At 46.6% G+C, this 18,402-nt stretch overlaps 1 protein-coding gene across 13 annotated transcripts in view; it reads left to right on the plus strand.

The window, feature by feature from the left end:
* ARID1B (AT-rich interaction domain 1B) overlaps window positions 1-18,402 on the plus strand; it is a 449,892-nt gene that overhangs the window by 384,315 nt on the left and 47,175 nt on the right. For 7 of the 13 annotated variants that reach the window (XM_043592659.1, XM_043592667.1, XM_043592660.1 and 4 more), the window contains 2 exons: window positions 5,845-6,172; window positions 7,935-8,063. In XM_043592659.1, coding sequence (XP_043448594.1) covers window positions 5,845-6,172; window positions 7,935-8,063 — 457 coding nt within the window. The remainder of the gene's footprint in view (window positions 1-5,844; window positions 6,173-7,934; window positions 8,064-18,402) is intronic. The other 6 variants (XM_043592665.1, XM_043592671.1, XM_043592666.1 and 3 more) reach the window with 1 other exon arrangement.

Below are 18,402 nucleotides of genomic sequence, written 5' to 3' on the forward strand. Positions count from 1 at the left end.
GTCAGATGCTTAACCGACTGAGCCACCCAGGCGCCCCGCTAATTTTTTTTTCGTTGGCGATATCAACAATGTAGAACAATTAGAACTCCTACATTTTGGGTTTTTTTTTTTGAACTTACACATTTTGTGGTAGGGTTTCTTCAAAAGCCCGACATGCACTTAGCCTTCAACCTGGCACTCTCTCATCCCTAGGGTTCTGCCAAGAGAAATGAAACCTATGTCCACACAAAGACCTGTGTGCAAATGTTAGCGGCTTTGTTCGTATCGCCAAAAACTGGAAACAACTCAAATGTCCACAGAATTGAATGCTCCTCAGCAACAAAAGGGAACAAGCCACTGATGTGTGCAATAATGTGGATGAATTTCAAAAGCGTGGTGCTTTGGGAAAGGAGCCAGACACAAAAAGACCACATGCTGTATGATTCTATATGACATCGTGGAGAAGGCAAAACTGGAGAAACAGAAATCAGATCAGTGGTTCTCACGAGGGGGAGGGAGAGAGAATGACCACAAAATGGCAGGGTTTTTTCGTCATGGTAGAAATAACCCACATCGTGGTGGTTATGGAACTACACAGGATTGTTATTGTACGTAAATTCTATCTCTAGACATGACCTAAAATCATATTATGTAGTAGATAGCTGCAAAAAGTAGCGAACGGTATTAACTAAACAACGAGGTAAATGCGTATTTAGCCCTCATTCACAAACATGTTTATCATAATACATCGCTAATTATCATTTTATTTTCTCCTGCTCGGGGTAAAGTGTCGGTTCTGTGACTTGGGCACCATTGTATCCTCCACAGCCTGGGGGAATAATGGAGAGCCTTGCCTGTAAAAGTTACCCATAAATAATTTGTTGAATGGTGAAACGGAGAAGCAAAACTTCATATGTGAGTGGAAACACTTAATAGTTCAATAAAAGCGCTAAGCTTGGAATATTGATTGTAAGTAGCAAATTTAAATATTCCAGCGTCAGGTACAGAATTATCTGCACTTCCCCTGAAATAATCATGGTGACTTGAATAGAGTCTAGCTCCCGCTTCCTCTCTCTGGTGCTTGACTATAACTCCCGGTAGGTTGAAATCTGAATTTATTTGGTGACCGATTTCCCAAAGCTGGTGTGCCAAGATGAACCCACTTGAAAACTGTGAGCTCTCGGACTTGGCTGCCAGACCCGTCCAGCTGAGGTGGGCTGGACCAGCATCTGCTGCCTTCATTGTGCTTAATGCTGGATCCATCTGTTTTCTGTCAAAGCCAGTGCCAACAAATTACTAATCTATTAGAGAAACATGGAAATAAGATTGCACTTCTCATTCCTGGCTTTTCCTCTCATATTTTGCTTGGCTTACGTGTTTGGTTTTTATTTATTTGGAGGAGAAAGATACGTTATCGAGTGGGCAAGGCGGGGGCATGAATCATTTTTTCACTCCTTCCACGCATTTTTGAAAGATTATGGGGACACGATCATCAATGATCAGTGGCTGTTGAGGGTGTTACGAGCGTCGATGATGATGGCGGTAGTAACAACTGTCGTTTATTAGGGGAATGCGTGCTCGGCGCGGTCCCCGTCCCTCCATACCTATTCCCCATTATTCTCGTTACTTTACAGATGGCAAAACTGATGTGCAGACAGGTTAAGTAACTTGTCCAAGGTCAGGCCGCCATTCAGACTCAAATTCTAGAGCCTGCGCTTTGTCCATCGCTGCCTCTTAAGCCATTTAAAGCCTTTAGAAAGCATTTTTATCCAGGCATGTGAGTTTAATGAGGAAAGTCTTTAGAGTTTCAAGGAGAAGAAAAGGGGACTTTGTATTTCTTCCACCAAGTAGAGGCCTCTATAATTAGAACATATTCCCTTGACGTGTGCTTTTGAGTGCCGATTCATGGAATCAACCCAACTGATTGAGGAAAATTAGATTGGGAGCCCGGTACTCAACGGGCCTTTCTAAGCGCAAGTGCTTTTGCGTGCATGTCTGGGTGTGCCTGGTGGTTGTGGTCCAGCACGTCCACCGCCCGATGGCAGGACGCCGCCTGGCTGCTGAATTGAGCAAAGCCACGGAAACACAGCTCTTTTTCACACACGCCACGAATGAGATAGATGAGGTCGGGTCCGGGGTAACCGAACGTCGCCATCCTTTCTTTCCTTTGGGATCATTAAAGTACAGCTCCTGCCTGCCAGTTAAACCCCAAGTACAGGAACCCAGTGTGACGGAATTTCTCTGTTCCCCCCCATAAGCAGAGTTCAACAAAATCAAGAACCTTCTTCTCTAATAAAACCGCACTGTGGGTATAGTCTGAGATAAGCATGTCTAAATGCTTGTTTTTAAAACAAGATTAAAGTGTTATTTCATTTCCTTCGAAAGCAAAGGGTACATATGTTTTCACTGGGTAAGGTTTCTTACCAAATGAGTCACTTACCAAGTGTTGGGGGAGGGTGGGAACTGGTAATCGAATGAGTATGTGAATTAATTTCATTTGCATTCGAGCTGTGAATGAGTTGATTTATTTTTAATAAAAGCAAGAGCCAAAAAAGAGCCCTGTCTTCACTGATGTTATCGGGCTGTCTGGAAGTGAGGGCGTGTGAGGTCAGTGAGGGCGGGGAGGAGAAATCTTAATTCTGCCCCCAGAGACGCGTTCTGAGGACTGCGCTCTGAGAAGGCGTGGGAAGAGGCAGGACGGCAGCCTGCCCACCGCGCCGTGTCCCTCACAAGCCGGGGAGGCATAAGGTGCCCTTTCCACCAAGATGCTGTGACGGGAAGACAGACGGGGACCTTATGTGGGGTCCTGTGGGGTGGGAGACTCTGAAACAAGAACTTTTTATAAAGAACTTTGAAATTGATAAACAGTGAATGTTTTACCTTTTACTTGGAAACAGCATACGTTTGTTTCTGCAAAGGCAGAGTGTCGTCTTACGAGAAGGCAGTTTAAATTTGAGGAGCTGGCCATAAAAGACCCACCCGCATGTAACTCGGTGGTCCTGAAGTAATTTACATCAAACCTTTCCTGTTCCCTCTATTCTCTTTTGTTTTTCTCTCCATTTTCCAGTTCCTTCAACTGCTAGTGCCTTCCTCTGTTATTCCTCTTTAGGCTTTCTTTAGCCTTCCAGAGGACATCCGGGGTCAAAGAAATGCTGGCTTTAACAAGTCGCTTTCCGTGCTGGTGGAGCACTTCATTAGTTTGTCCCAAGATTGGTCTATAGCAGGGGCCAGCAGATTATGGCCCACTTTGGCCCACCACCTGTGTCTGTAAATAAAGTTTTATTGGAACACAGGCACTTCCATTTGTGGAGACAGCGCCTCTGGCCACGTCGGAGCCACAGAGGCAGTTGAGTTGAGACTGTCTTGCCCCATACAGTCTGAACTATTTACTGCCCAACCCTTTACAGAGAGTGTGGCAGCCCATGGTCCTTGTGAATGGTGGCTTCCGTACCATCTGCAATAAATAACACTCTTCACGACACCCAAATAAGAAAGCTCATGTGATGCACCTAACAGAGAGCAAGTACCCAGTCAGTGTTGAAAGTCCACGGATCTCTTGTGGATTTGTAGGTCATGCTGCTTTACATGTGTGGGCTTAAGAAAACCTGGTTTTCCTGTTGTGATGATACGTTACGTAAGTGTGGTTTTTCCTTAAGCGTCTGAGAGGCTGCACGGCAGTGTGATGTGCCTGGACTCTGAACTGCACACACAGACCACCTGAGTGCAAACCGTGGCTCCTCTGCCTGTCGGGCACATGACCTCGAGACAAGCTCCCCAACGTCCCGTGCCTCAGGTCCCTCATCTCTAAAATGAGCAGTGTAATAATAGGGGCCTCTTGGGCCTGATACAAGGATCAAGTGAGTTAATGCAAAGAATTTGGAACTGAGCTTAGCACGTAGTAAATATTAAGTATTTGCTTTTGATATTTTTACTAGTCAAATCCAGTTTCTGCTGGAAAACCTGGGGAAGCTCCTCCTTATCTTCCAAATAAACCCTACACTTGGCGGCCTGGAACACGAGACCATGCAGGTCTGACCTCTTCCCCCGGGGCCCCGTCACAGCCACACAGAGCTCCTCCGTGACTTATCTGGAGATCGTTTGCTCTCTGGCTGGCTGTGCCATGTGCACGCTGTCCTCTCTTTCGCCTTACTCGCCACTCAGGTATCTAACCCCTACCATTTTGACTCTGTGTTTGCAATACTTTACATACTTTATGCCCTTGAACCCTAGCAACCACTCCTCAAGCAGACCACATTAGAGGTGATAATCTTTGCTTTGTGGAGAAGAGGATGGGAAAAGAAAGAGGAGAATGAGCTGAGGTCTGGTAGTTAGTATGTGTGGAGCCTTCACTCAGCACCAGTGCTCCCAGGTCCCAGGGCCTGCCCCCCACGGGTTCCTGAGGCCACAGCCCAGCAAAGAAATCTTCGCTGAACTACACTATCATGCTGACCCCCTCCCCCCTCAAGCAGACTTGCTCTCCATTCTCTTGCACTTTTAACAGTACGTTATCTTTCTGGTTTTGCGTTCATACTTTTTCTTGTCTTATCACTGCTGCTACACCTCACACGCGCGCGCGCACACACACACACACACACACACACACAGTGAGCAGCTTGAGTGTAGGAATTGAATTGTATTTAATTTTATATCCCCTGTGCCTAAAACAGTTATGTTATTTTGACAAGGAGGCTCTTCCAGAAAGCAGTAAGGATCGATTGAGAAACGCTTATCCATATTCCACAAATGCTTTTTACATTTGTTTCAATAATCATTTGTGGGAAAGCAGCATATCTTACTGGTTAATTACATGGGTCCTAGAACCTGTTTTTGCTGGAGCTTGAATCCTAACCTACTAGTTGATTTTCTTCATTTGTAAATGGAATCATGGTCATTTATATATGTATTTCATACGGTTATTGGAGAAGCGAATGAAACCATTGATGTAAAGCACTTAACCCAGCATGTCAAACACAGTACGGTTCAGCAGTTACTCTCTGCAATTGTTATTATTGGAACGACATTACTTATGCCTTTAATGTATGTACACTCGGTCAAAGTAAAAGGTGTGGAAGGAGAGAGAAAACTTTTGAAATAATTGGGGTCCTTGAGGCTGCTGCTCTCCTTGCGAGCGCATGCGCCAGTGTGAATGGGGGCTCGGGGGGTCTGTCTGCCCCCCCCAGATGCCACCACCCCTTCACCGCGTTGACTGTCTTGCTAGTACGTGCAACCATATTTCCGAGGACATGGCACCAAGCACAAGCGAGCTGCTTTATCTGATGCTCAAGGCGGAAACAAAACAAAACGAAAACCCTGCTCCCAACACCAGGGAAAAACTGGTTGCTTTGCTGGACCAAGGCTGAGTTTCCATGTGACCCCTCCTGTGGGGTTTTGGAGGATAATCTTGACCAGATGTGCATTTTGTCTTACATGCCGTCTTTCTGGCCCTTTGTCATGACTGCCGCATGCAGTAGTGGGATAGTCATGCAGTCTCGGTGGTACGTTCCTAAGGACTAGGGGTTGAAATAATTCTCTGGGGTAAAACGTAGAAATGTGAATGTTGGGTGTATGGAAGCAACAACACTCACTGCTAGCATCCCTTGCCTGTGCATAGGTTGTTTTAATGACCAGCCTGATTGTCTCCTCCCTCTCTCAGCGGGCCTGTGTGGCTCTTTGCCTTGGAATGTGCCGAGATAGCTTATTTTGCCACAGCCAGCCTCATCGGTGCCAGCAGGGGAAGGGTTAATAAGGGTCATGGCTAATATTCTGTGTTGATCACACTGTTGGACAAGAAGGCTTTCTAGTGGCCGTCCTCACAAGTACAGATACTAAGTAAAAGGCTTCAATTTGTGTTTACTTTTTGTTTAGGTAACTACTCCAGACCCCCAACGTATAGTGGGGTGCCCAGTGCGAGCTACAGCGGCCCAGGGCCCGGCATGGGCATCAATGCCAACAACCAGATGCACGGACAAGGGCCAAGCCAGCCGTGTGGTGCTATGCCCCTGGGACGAATGCCATCAGCTGGGATGCAGAACAGGCCGTTTCCTGGAAATATGAGCAGCATGACCCCCAGCTCTCCCGGCATGTCCCAGCAGGGAGGGCCAGGAATGGGGCCACCGATGCCAACCGTGAACCGTAAGGCACAGGAGGCAGCTGCCGCAGTGATGCAGGCCGCTGCAAACTCGGCACAAAGCAGGTATGCCGTCGGGGCAGGTGGTCTGGGTGCGGACGTGTGAGCACGTGCTGAGCACAGAGCTACATCGTCACCCGGGTCACCCGGGGCGGGGGGTGGGGGGGAGCAGTGGAGTGCGATTTTGCTTGGCCGTTCCTTTGGTGTTAATGTTTTCTGTACCGTAAAGTACAGACAGGTGAACGACAGAACACGTTCCGGGAGACATCGAGGAAGGAATCTGAGTTGTGGGAGGTTCTTTGAAATGACTGCGAGGAGTCCTTATAACCAGCCCAGAGCAGTGGCATATCGCATGGTTCCGTTTAGAACAGCTAGGTTTAGGCAGGAAAGTGTGAACCCTGAAGAACTAGGCTTTTAAGATCGAAAACACTGAAAAAGAACCACCTTCTTTTTTTCTTTTTTTTTTTTTTTTTACCCCACCATAAAAATCTTTATGAAATAGAAACCTCGTCTATGCACATATTTGTATCGTGTGTGTTTGTCTAAATGTATACGTGTGAGATTTATAGATGTCATCTTATATTTTATTTTTCTGGGCATACCTCTCTGTCCAAACCAAAATGTGGTTAATAAAGCAAAGATAATATTTCATAAAGTTTAAGTTGATAGAGCAAGGCTTTAGCCTCAATCACTTGTTTTTAATCTTGATTTCTAAAATGATTGAAGCAAATATTGAACCTATATAAAAATAACGTACTTAATTAAAAATTTATGACCCAAGTGACTAGTTTTAAAGGAAGCACTTATGAATATGTTTTAAATTACGTTTAACGTATGTTAAAATATGTTTTAAAACAAAGCACGTTGACAGCTATGTCTGAAGTTACGGTATCTTCAGAAGAAAAGATAGAGGAATCGGATTTTTGTCAAAGGGAAAGAAAAATGTGCGTGTGTGTACGTGTGTGTGTTTAAATGTGTCCTTTGTTACTTTTCCTCTGAAGCTGCTATTTGGGGAATGTTAGGTACCCCTTCAGTCTCCCTGTTTGCTCCAAATAAAAATAAATTTCCCTTGAGGAATCAAAAGGAAAATCAATCATCCTCTCTCTCTCTCATCCACATTATAATTACTTAAAATTTCCTGAACCCCAGATACTAACCCGAACCTCACAGACTTTAGGGAATGTTTTAATAAACCTGTCCGTGAAAACTGGTTTGCCTGGTCCAATTGAAGCTCTAATTTAGGGTTAATTGTCCATTGTTGCACCTCCTGAAGCACAAGTTATTTTCAAGTAGAAAGTACCTGACTGCGTTGGACGATGAGGCCTCGGATAGCGGCCCGGGGAGAAGATAACCACAGATATTAAGACATAATTGCTTGATAAAAAAGTCTTGCTATGCTCCCTTCCTGAATCAGTTTATATATCATTTTGTATAAATTAACGTATAAATCCACATCCATGCGTTTTCCTTTTCTGTTTCTGACCAGGAGGCAGTTCCAAAGCCCTGCCTTCACACACTGCCCGTTTTCAGCGAGGGCCCATGTATTTTTTGGCTTGTACCGAAGTCAAAGCTCCACTTCAGCAGCGTAAACTGAGATTACATCTGAGAATCTCACTTTTCTCTCTCCTCTGCCCTGTCCTTCACCCCGCCCCCCCCCTTTTTAAGGAATGTTCTCCAGCTCCCCTCCCAGGCAGCTGCACGGTACAGAGTATTATGCCACATTCTGTAGCCCCCCCGCACCTATGTGTGGAGGTGACATGATGGACAGGGGGATTCGTACTTGTCTACAGAACAAATCCAAAGAAGTTGTTCTTCTGTTCTGCTTTAGGCCACCATACATTAGGTCGCCTGCTTATCCCAGCCAGTCTGGGGCTGGCGGACGCCCCATGTTTTCTTCCCAGCACCCCAACTATGGCAACTCTCAGGCTCCCATGATGCACCAGCCTGACCAGTACGGGTAGGTAGCAACATACCCTGACTTGCTGCGGGACCTGGGCATTTTTTTTTTTTTTGAAACTGTTAATGAACGTGCCATCTGGCTGCGAAAGGAACACCCAGAACAAGAAAGTGAAAGACCTAAGAGGAGATCCATCCCAGAGGGGGTTGTCTTTTCGTTCCTTTTTGTTTGTTTCGGGGGTTTGGTTCGTTTTGTTCTGTTTTGTTCTTCACTCTTCTGAACGGTACTGTGGTAGTGCGGTGGGAGCGTGCATGCTGTCCCCCAGATCCTGTCTCTGCATGGCTTTTGGCATGGCTTGTTCCCTTCATGCCTGAGAGGGAAAGAAAAACTTGTATCTCCGTAAGAGTAATGAAGCCGCCCGCTCTGGCGTGATCTCCCCCATTGTCGTCCCTCTGTTGTCTGGGAACTTGTGTTGTGTAGCACCGTGATCATGACTGTGTTATTGTCATCTCTGCCACGACAGTGACCCGCTCCACACACGCACACACACCCCTGAATTCAGAGAGCAGCGGCCGCGTTTGACAAGAGACCCACTGCAGGAGACAGGACTTAGGTTATTAATAGGACTTAGGAGGGGATTCTTTCCAGCCTCCCTGAGCAGATTTCTATTCTTTCCTTCTCCCAAGGAGTTTTAGAATACTGAAGTCACCAGAAAAACGCAACCAAATAATCCAACGCAGAATTTTCTTTCAAAACATGGTGTTGCCATATTATTATCCATTTCGACACAGGAATTACATACAGCAACAAAAAGTAGCTTTCTTTTTTCCTACTGCAAAGCTATGTAGCAACAGGCTGTCACCATTTTTAGGCTCATAAGTGCTCTTAAAGCATATTGTTATTGAGCGATTTACTTAGCAGAAATATTATTGATACTGTTTTGCATGTTGCAATGGTAAGATTATCCTATGTAGACTGAATGCTGTTCAGCAGTTTCAGTAGAAACACACCACATTTTTGGTTCAAATAAAACAGAGAACAGTCAGCTGGCTTTGTTTAAAGACTAAACTTCTAGAACTATGCTTTTACTGCTTGTTATGAATACGTAACAGAGAGCCTGTCACTAGTTTTGTATTCGGTATACATTTATTTAGACAGCGAGAGCGAACGATAATTTTGCAGGCGAGAGTTCTAAATCCTGTAAACACGGTCCTAAATGTGGGCCAACAAATATAGAATTTTGTAAACATAATCCTAAAAATGAAATAAATATAATTAGGTAAGCAGACTTCTTTTGGGAAGATGTCTTTTCCTCTTTTTTCCCTTCTTGTGGTACCTTCAAGGTCACTTCGTGAGTCAGTAGGAAGATGACAGTAGGGGGAGAAAAGCATTCCTCATCAGCTGCTAATCCATAGGATCTGTCCTTTACCAACTCTGGAGTCCTATTTAGACCCACAAAGCTAGTTTGGCTGTGCCTTGCCAAGCCACATTAAGCAGCTGTGTAAAATGAATTTAAATGGCATGCATCAGAGTAAAATCTCTTCCACTGGGGCAGAAAATCAATGTTAGCTAACCAGCACGAGGAGATCAAATCTGCGTTTCAGCCAGCAGCATCCAGATAGCTTCCTTAGAAAACAACACCTCCTCTTTAATTAAAAATAAGAAAAAGATAGATGTTGGAGTTACTCTCTGTAAATCTTATAAAGCACACTTGGCGAAGGCTCATCTCCGTGGCCCCATCCGTGTTAGCTCTGATTTTTGCCTTTCATGTCTACAGCATTCTTTCTAAAAAGGAAAGAAAAGAAAGTTTTATTTCTATTTTAAATCTTCCTTCCTTTTCACTTTGCAAGTACATATAACCTGTTGTGCCTTTTTTTTTTTTTTTTTAAGCAGAAGCTTGAATGTGAGAAAACATGTAGAGTACATGTTTTAGCGCTGTGGGTTAAGAAATTTGGTTTTCAACATGCTTTTGCTTTACTTAACAGCTCGTGGCAGCGAACTCATGTTTTTGCTTCTGTTGTCGTTTTCGTCCCCCGTTGGTGGCTCTGTCGGGTGGAAGTCAGGTCGGCAGTTTGAAAAACCGGTTCACTAAATGTCAGTGTCTCTTTGGGGGAAGAAGTGGCTCCAGCCTTTCAGAAACACAGCATTCGCAGAGTTTGTTAAAATGACTTCTTTCCCAAGTCAGAATCCCTCAGGGCCCGGAGCTTCTGAAGGAACCTGAAAAAAGACAGATTAGCGACAAAAGTGTAGCGCGTGAGTGTGTGTGCACGCGTGTGCTATTAGAACCCCAAAGCTCTCCGTGAGAAATGACGGATTATGGCAGTTATGCTCCAGGCTTTCTCAGCTCGTTGCGTGTGAGACGGGACAGAGGAAAACACACAGGCGTGACTGATTGGAAGCCATCTTATTACTTTGTTTTTTAAGGGTAAAACCCACCTGCTGCACTGAGTAAGTGAAGAAACAGAGAGAATCGGGTTTTTTTCATTTGGACCTTTCGAGTGAAGGAATTCCTTTTGATTATCAGAGGATTTACGGTAGAATACCGTGACTCTTACTGCTCGTGTACTAGACCAGCTGAGTGATCTCATCTAATCATTTGGAATTAATAAGTTACACGTAATATTTTTGCAAGACGCCCTGCCCGCCATACACAGAGAGACTTTATTCAGAAAATGCATTGCTGTTTAGTTTTAAAGCATTTCTTTTTTTTTCAAGTTTATTTATTTTGAGAGAGAGAGAGCGCGCGTGCACACGAGCAGGGGAGGGGCAAAGAGAGGGAGAGGGAGGGAGAATCCCAAGCTGACTCTGCACTGTCAGCACAGAGCCCGATGTGGGGTGTGAACTCACAGACCGTGAGATCATGACCTGAGCAGAAACCAAGAGCCAGTTGCTTAACTGACTGAGCCACCCAGGTGCCCCTAGTTTTAAAGCATTTCTAGTAGGTAGTATTCTTTTGAAGCCATGAGAGAGAGGTGGCAATATTCAGTGACCTTATGAAAAGCCTAGTTCAGGGACGGCAGGTGACTTTCCCCCTCAGTCTGGCTCTGTAGACCATGCTGGACAGACTTGAGACATTGTCTGTAGAGGGGAGCCAAAGTTGGCCAGAAGTTTAGGAGAGACTTTGGCCTGTTTCTTCCTAAAGAAGCATTACCACGAACCCCAGGCCACACACACACACACACACACACACACACACACACACACACGAAAATCTCCCTCAGCCATGGATGTGTGTTTTGCATCCATTCATCCATTCCCAGTGGCACCTGCTAGTGTCCCAACAGCTGACCGCTCTGCCAAATACAGCCGATGTGTGGATCGGGATATATCAGAGTTATCCAGATTGTTTTCTTGGGAATGAGCTCCAAGGGAAATGCACGACTTCAGTGAACTTACAGAAGGCCTGACAAGCCCTAGACCTTTAGGCCCGGGTACAGTCTGGTTCCCTGAAGTCTGCCACCCCCAGCACCCCCCGTATATCAACTTGAATCGAGTCTTCGGTGACTTGAGATGACCAGCATCAGAGTTCTGGCACGGATCTTTATGACGGTATCTTCCTCAGAAGGGAAGTGTTCCGTTCTCCCTTCCCAGAGGATGTACTTTCGGTGACAAAGCAGTAGCATCTTGGAGCTAGAAGGGTTTGAGGTGTCATCAGGCCTCTGCCTCTTGATTTTGTGGTGGAGGAGACGAGTGTCTTCGAGTTACCGGCTCAGGAGCCTTTCGTCAGCTACAGGCCAGGCATCGGCTCTGTCTCCCGGTCTTAACCGCTCTTCCTTCATTTAGTGCTGTCTCAATAGATTTTTCCCTTTAAAAGGAAAACATCTTAATTTCGGTTCTCTGTCAGGTCTAAAGGCAATTGTACCGTTAGAAACCAGCGATCAGCCAGTGTCTTGGTGGAGATCCTACTTCTTACTTGAGGCCTGGACTTTGGCTCCCTGGCCCGCCCTGTGCTTCCCCTGATGGGCCACGTGTGTTTGGCACGTCCCCCTGGAGATCCACTGCGCAGCCTGAGTCCTTGCTTCTGCAACCACCCACCTTGTGGGATGCGGTGACAGCTTGCCTGATGGGTGGGTTTGAATCCCTGTCCTTTTCACCCTTCGCCTGCCCCCCGAGAATGATTCCACATCTTGCGTTCTTGTGACTGGAGCGGAGCCGTTAGAGTAAGGATCCTGAGCCGGCCCTTTTATCCCACAGCGCATACACCTGCTGAGGCTGGTACAGGCAATGTGCGTCTTCCTTCTGCTGTCCCCGAAAGACACCCCCGTGGACTGACTGAACATCAGAAGGAGGAAAACTCTGAGACTTCTTAGTTTTAAGGGGAAAAAAGTATGAGCAAAAATGAGTCCGTTTGGAAAGTCTTCTGATTGTTGCCTGGAATGGCATCTTTCTTTTTTTTTTTTTTTTTTTAATTTTTTTTTCAACGTTTTTATTTATTTTTGGGACAGAGAGAGACAGAGCATGAACGGGGGAGGGGCAGAGAGAGAGGGAGACACAGAATCAGAAACAGGCTCCAGGCTCCGAGCCATCAGCCCAGAGCCCAACGCGGGGCTCGAACTCACGGACCGCGAGATCGTGACCTGGCGGAAGTCGGACGCTTAACCGACTGCGCCACCCAGGCGCCCCTGGAATGGCATCTTTCTGCTCTCACAACCATGAATCTGGAGACCTACGTTTTAATACTTACATCGTACCAAATACTAGGGTGGCCAAAATCACTTTTGTTAGAATGTTTCTAGTAAAAGAGGAGTTTGGGAATTCTCACTGACATCATTTTTTAACCTTTGGCACCCATTCACTGCCACGAAACATTAGCCACAAGGTGGCTTGATCCGTAGTAGCACCTCACCTGTGTTGATGCTGAAGCGGCCGATTGTCTCGGAAGAGAGTTTGACCGGTGGTCTTCCTCTGCTTGGGACTAGCTGGCTCCGCTTACAAGCGACTGGATCAGTCTGTCCTCTTGGGTATACACAGGCTGCTGGTGTCTGTGTCTCATGTGCACCCCACATACACACACGTCTGCCGGCAGCTGTTCTTTAGGGAGGTGTATTTATAATTCATTTTCCCTGTTGCTGTTTGCCAGCAAGGCACTTTTTCTGTATTATTTTCCTTCAAGCCAGTATGACGCAATTCTGCTGATGGGCAGGGAGCCGCCGATGTGGAAATACATTAATGGAGATAGTGCATTAAAATGTCAAAGGGAAGGAGCAAAAAACTTCTAAATGTGTCAAGCCCCAGTTACATTGGGGTCCGTGAGCCTGAAGGGCTGTGAGTGATTTGTATTAACAAAGAATTTAGCCCCTTGGATTTTAGACTCTTAGCTTTTAGAATAATAGCTATGATTGGAAAAGTCACGTTATTGGAAGACAAAGAAAAGATTTCTGAGACTTAAGTAGAGTTTTTATTTCTGCAATTAAATGTAAGCCTTTGCATTATCATCCAAATACCGTGCTTAATTTTTAGCCCCCCCCTTTCCCCTTCAAAATTTAGAATTGAGGATTATTATGTTGGTATTTTAAGATTACGATTTCAATCAAATCTTTCAGAGTTTCAGAACTATCACGGTAACTACAAAGTATATTCATTAGTCTTCAAATCAAAAATTAGTAAAGCACTACTTTTTAAAAGACCAAGAGAGTTTTTTTTTTCTTTTTTAAGTTGAATGAGATCCAAGGAATCAGAGTGTGAAATGTGCAGCAAACCTTTAATGGACTAGAGTCTGTGACGTTCCCTAAACAAGTGGTTATTACCAGGCAAGCGTTTTAACCACGTACGCACGCTCACCGCAGCCACAGGCAGGGGAGGGTCTGGAGCCTGCGTTTTTCATAGCCCCGTGGGGACCCTGCTGTGGAACGCTGGCTGAGGGTTGACCTTTGGGATTCCTGCTACTGAAGAAAAGGGAGTGGAAAGTGTAGACTCAGATGCCTGTGTTTGAACCTGGTGGATACTGAATGAGGAGCACGCTGGACGGGAGCCTCGGTCACTGGATAGCGTTCCGAGGAACCAATGGTTGTGCGGGCCAGAAACCACAACTCGGGCTTTGGCAGTCTCTCGACTCATGGCAAAGGTGGTCTCCCTGAGTCCCTCTGACTGTCTGCTTTTTGTCCTCGTCTCAGACATCAGTGTGCTCCTCATATTCTGGAACATTCCCAGTTTCCCACCGTATCTAGACCTGCCTCCCTCATTCAGAGTATCTCCTATCCAGTCCCAGTCTGAACCCCTCCCAGCGGGGTGCGTCCTCACCATCTCAGGTGACCCACGATGACGCGTGCATTGGGTCGGGGCTCTTGTCATCGAGGTGAGCCTTGCATCGGTTGTCTGCTCCCTTGTCTGAGTCACCTGGCCTCACCTGGGGTCCTACTAGCACCTCTGCCCCACAGTTGACCAGCCCCCCAGGCCAGCTGGGAGGGTGGTCTCCAGAATCACCTTTATAGTCCATCCGTCCCCAGAGACGGTCAGCAACACAGCCCAGCCAGTCCGGGCTCTTCAGGGTTAAAGGGCAGGGTCCCTGGAGTCACACACATCACAGGTGGTAGCATTTAGCCACACGGCCGACACCAGAAGTGTCTGAAACCTCGTCGCCTCCACGGTGTTTGGGGCTGAGGGCAGCCGGAAGAGTTTAAAAGTGGTAAAGAGCATCTGGTCTGTGTCTTAGTCTGTCCCCGTCTGGGGTTTGGGAAGCATCCCGTGTGACCTGTGAAGACCATGGGCAAGGGGCTGGGCTCTCTGGTCGCTCATGGAACCCCTTCGCTGGTGGCATGAAGGACGTGGGGGCACCTCCCAAAGGCCCTTCTTACTCTTGACCTTCATTCTTATTCCGAACTCCGCTTCCATTAAGAGAGTGAAAAAAAACAAACCAAACAAAAAACCCGCAGCTTCAGAACCTGAAGGCTTTGTTCCGTGCTTTACCAGTTAACTCTTGCTGGATGGCCTTTGAGTGTTTAATGTTTAATGCCAGGTAAGAGTTTGCCAGTTTCCGCCTTCCTATTTTTCAGGCTCTTCCTGCAACATTCTACCCTAATTCTGAACAGCGTTTGCCCAGGGCTACCCTTAGCTCAGGAAATCTGTAAGAATTTTACGAAGATTTTTTTTTTTTTAAGTTAGAAAGGACCGTATTGATATATTTCCTGGCACCACAGCGCTGGACAAGAGTATTGTTTGTTGGAGGATTTTACAGACTCTTGCTGTGGCAAGGATATGAGATGGAGATCTTGGGACCTAGATTCTTTCTTTTTTTCAGTCAACAGACTGGTCCATTTAGGTACAAGAAGTCTGTGAATGCATGAGATCTGTGCGTTCTTAATGACCTCCTTCCTAAAACATCACTCGGCTTCGTTCTTGGATAGTTGCTGCTTAGTCCTCGGCGTTTGTCAAGCTGATATGCGCCCTGTGTCTGAGGTGCTGGTAACTCTAAGGAGACCTTCCGTCGTCACTCTCTCTTGTACCTTGTGCCCAGGAAGGGGATGTCCTTGTATAAAGGGCGGGTACTCCCATCACTGAAAAGGAATAGCCCCCCTCACAAATTACTCACGATCATTTCTTAATGGTTTTATGATCCCAAGATAAACCTTTTTTTTTTTTATTAAGTAAAGAACTTTGACTTAACACAGGGAAGAGCACTGTTTTCTTTCTGTGGGTGACATCAATGGCAACTAGTTTTTCCTTCAAGAGGTACAACAGAGGGCGCCCGGGGGGCTCAGTCGGTTGAGCGTCCGACTTCAGCTCAGGTCATGATCTCACGGTCTGTGGGTTTGAGTCCCGCATCGGGCTCTGTGCTGACAGCTAGGAGCCTGGAGCCTGCTTCAGATTCTGTGTCTCCCTCTCTCTCTCTCTCTGCCCCTTCCCCGTCCATGCTCTGTGTCTCAGAAATGAATAAATGTTAATAAATAAATAAATAAATAAATAAATAAATAAATAAATAAATAAATAAAATAAGAGGTACAGTGGATGTCATTTTCACCAGACCAGGGGGCCTATGCTCTTTGCGTCCTTATCAGAAGCCAGTGGGAAGCTACGTGTGCCAGAGCCTACAAAGCTCTGGGGTTTACCCCTCAGAGGGAAGAGACAGGTTTGGGGACCCACTCCTGCCCCCTGTGGCTTTTGTCTCCACCCTGCACCTGAGGCAGCCGGTGTGCTGGGGATCAACAGGGTCTAACACCAGAACGTCTGAGTGAAGCATCTTCAGAAGGGAGACCTGCCGTTCGTTTGCGTGCGATTGCCAGTAAACGGTTCTTAATAACGGAACAATGGGCTCAACAAACCAAAACCAACTTGGACATGCACAGAACCTTCTTCGTTATCAATTACCAAAATTCAAGCAGCCAGTTTCTGCATTTTCTTCACACCCTGACAAGGAAGTCCCTTGCTTCAAAACCCTTGAGCTCTACTTGTTCTCCTGTTTGCTTTGAGAAAGGAGGGGAAGATCAGTCCGCTGCTTTCAGAACAACTGAAACGGGTGACCTGCACTGAGGCAAAAAAGAAGCACTTAATCTTGAAATTGCACAACAGGTGCATTTTAGCAGGGATGCCAGGAGCAGAACTGATAACAGGTTGGAACCCTCTGAGAAGTCTGCGTGAAGTAGTTAACAAAAAGGGAAGAAATGTTTCTGACGTTCCAGCCTTTTAGGAAATCAGGGTGGAATATGCAGTATTCCTCAGTTCTTGGTGGAAATCATTTCGCCAGGACGCAGGGGTGAAAATACGGCTCTTTGAAGAAAGGTGAGGACGACCGGGAGGTCCTGTGGGCCGCCCACGTGATCTGGGCCGTGGCAAAGACATGCCGGGGAGAACTTGGACTCTGCGGAGTTAGCCACTAAATATATATCCACGCAAAAGACCCTTCTCGAGAACAGCTCACAAAGTGACCACTACCCTTCCGTTGAAAGCGTCTTTTTCATGGAGCTCTTGAAAAGTAACTTTCCTTTTTGCCCGTTCTCAAAGGAAAAAATAAAACCTAAACGTATCAATTGCCAAAGGGTTTGGGGCGTTACTAATTTACAGCTGGAAAATGATCATGACTCTTAGCCTTGTGGCTGATGTCATACACACTTCAGCCTTCTTTAAGGGGATGGGCTGCCCCAGAAGAGATCACGTTCGCGAGGGAGAATCTTAGACAAAAAGACTCAAGAAGGATTGGAAGAGAGCAGGGAGCAAAGATGAGTTCTAGGACCCTCCCTCTGCTTCCCAGACCTGAGCCTGCAGCTGCCCGCATGACATTTGCCTCTCGGGAACTCAGGGCCACATCAGCTGCCACGTGTCCAAAGCCAGAGCCCTGATCTCTCTGTGACTGCCCCGTTTGTCCATCCTCTTGTGTAAGCCAGACACCTCGGAGACCTCTCGGTGTGCCTCTTCTTTCCCCACAGCATCTAATTCATCACCAGGTCCCTCCCAGTTTACCTCCAAGGTACCGTTCAGCTCTGTATCTTACCTGAACTTTTACAGTAGCTCAGCCCCACAGCCGTTCCCCCCGCCTCCAGTGTGTCCTCCCTCCCACAGTCCAAGGACGGCATCTTCCGATCACACGTCTTCTTAACGAGTTGCTCCTGCTTAAAACCCCCGGTCTCTCTGTTTCTTCTAACAGACACAGCCCTACGGAACCAAAGCCCTGGGTGACGTGGCCCTTCCCTCCCTCCCCACTTTCATTCCCTGCTAGTCAGCCTGCTGTCCCCTGCTCCCAGACACCCGAAGGCCCTCTCCCCTCCCCTCCCCTTCCCCTCCATTCCCCTCCATTCCCCTCCCCTCCCCCGCCCCTTCATTCCCCTCCACTCCCCTGTGTGGCCGTGTGTTTTTCCAGGCATCTACTGTTTCTAAGTCATTGATGCTTCTATCTGTTGTCTTTGGGTTAAGGATATACATGCCACCTCACCTCCCCAGGACTGATTCCCAGCCAGGGCGAGTGGCTTGTTGAAACTGTAGCGTTACTTTGCCCCCCGAGTTGCTGATGTGTGTGTCCTTGCAGGTGGGCTGATGCATTGGTCACACCACAAATGGGCTGGGGCTTGGACGGCTTTCTTTTCTGTCTTGATCATGTTGTTTGGGGGACATAGGCAGTGTTTCTCCCTCTTCAGATATTAGATTTAAACCAGTTTCAACCAAATTTGTCCTTCTTGGTGAGGCTTTGAGAAAGATACTGTGTAACTCAGGTTGAAAGCGTTCTGCCAGTGACTCTGGACATGGGTGTGAAAACAGTGTCTGTTGAGAACACATTTAAAATAGGGCATCCTGTGTAATGTTATGCATGCAGTTAGAGCTCTCTAAAAATAAACTCTGCTGGAACTGGGCTTTTCGAAGATGCGGGTTCCTGGTTCCGATCGCTATTGAGTTTAAGTGAAAGAGTGCCCCAAATTTCACTGTTAGCCTAATTAATTTTGTCAGTAAGCAATCTTTCTGGCTACATAAACTA

The sequence above is a fragment of the Prionailurus bengalensis genome, chromosome B2 (assembly GCF_016509475.1).
Source record: "Prionailurus bengalensis isolate Pbe53 chromosome B2, Fcat_Pben_1.1_paternal_pri, whole genome shotgun sequence".
In the NCBI taxonomy this organism is placed as follows: Eukaryota; Metazoa; Chordata; class Mammalia; order Carnivora; family Felidae; genus Prionailurus; species Prionailurus bengalensis.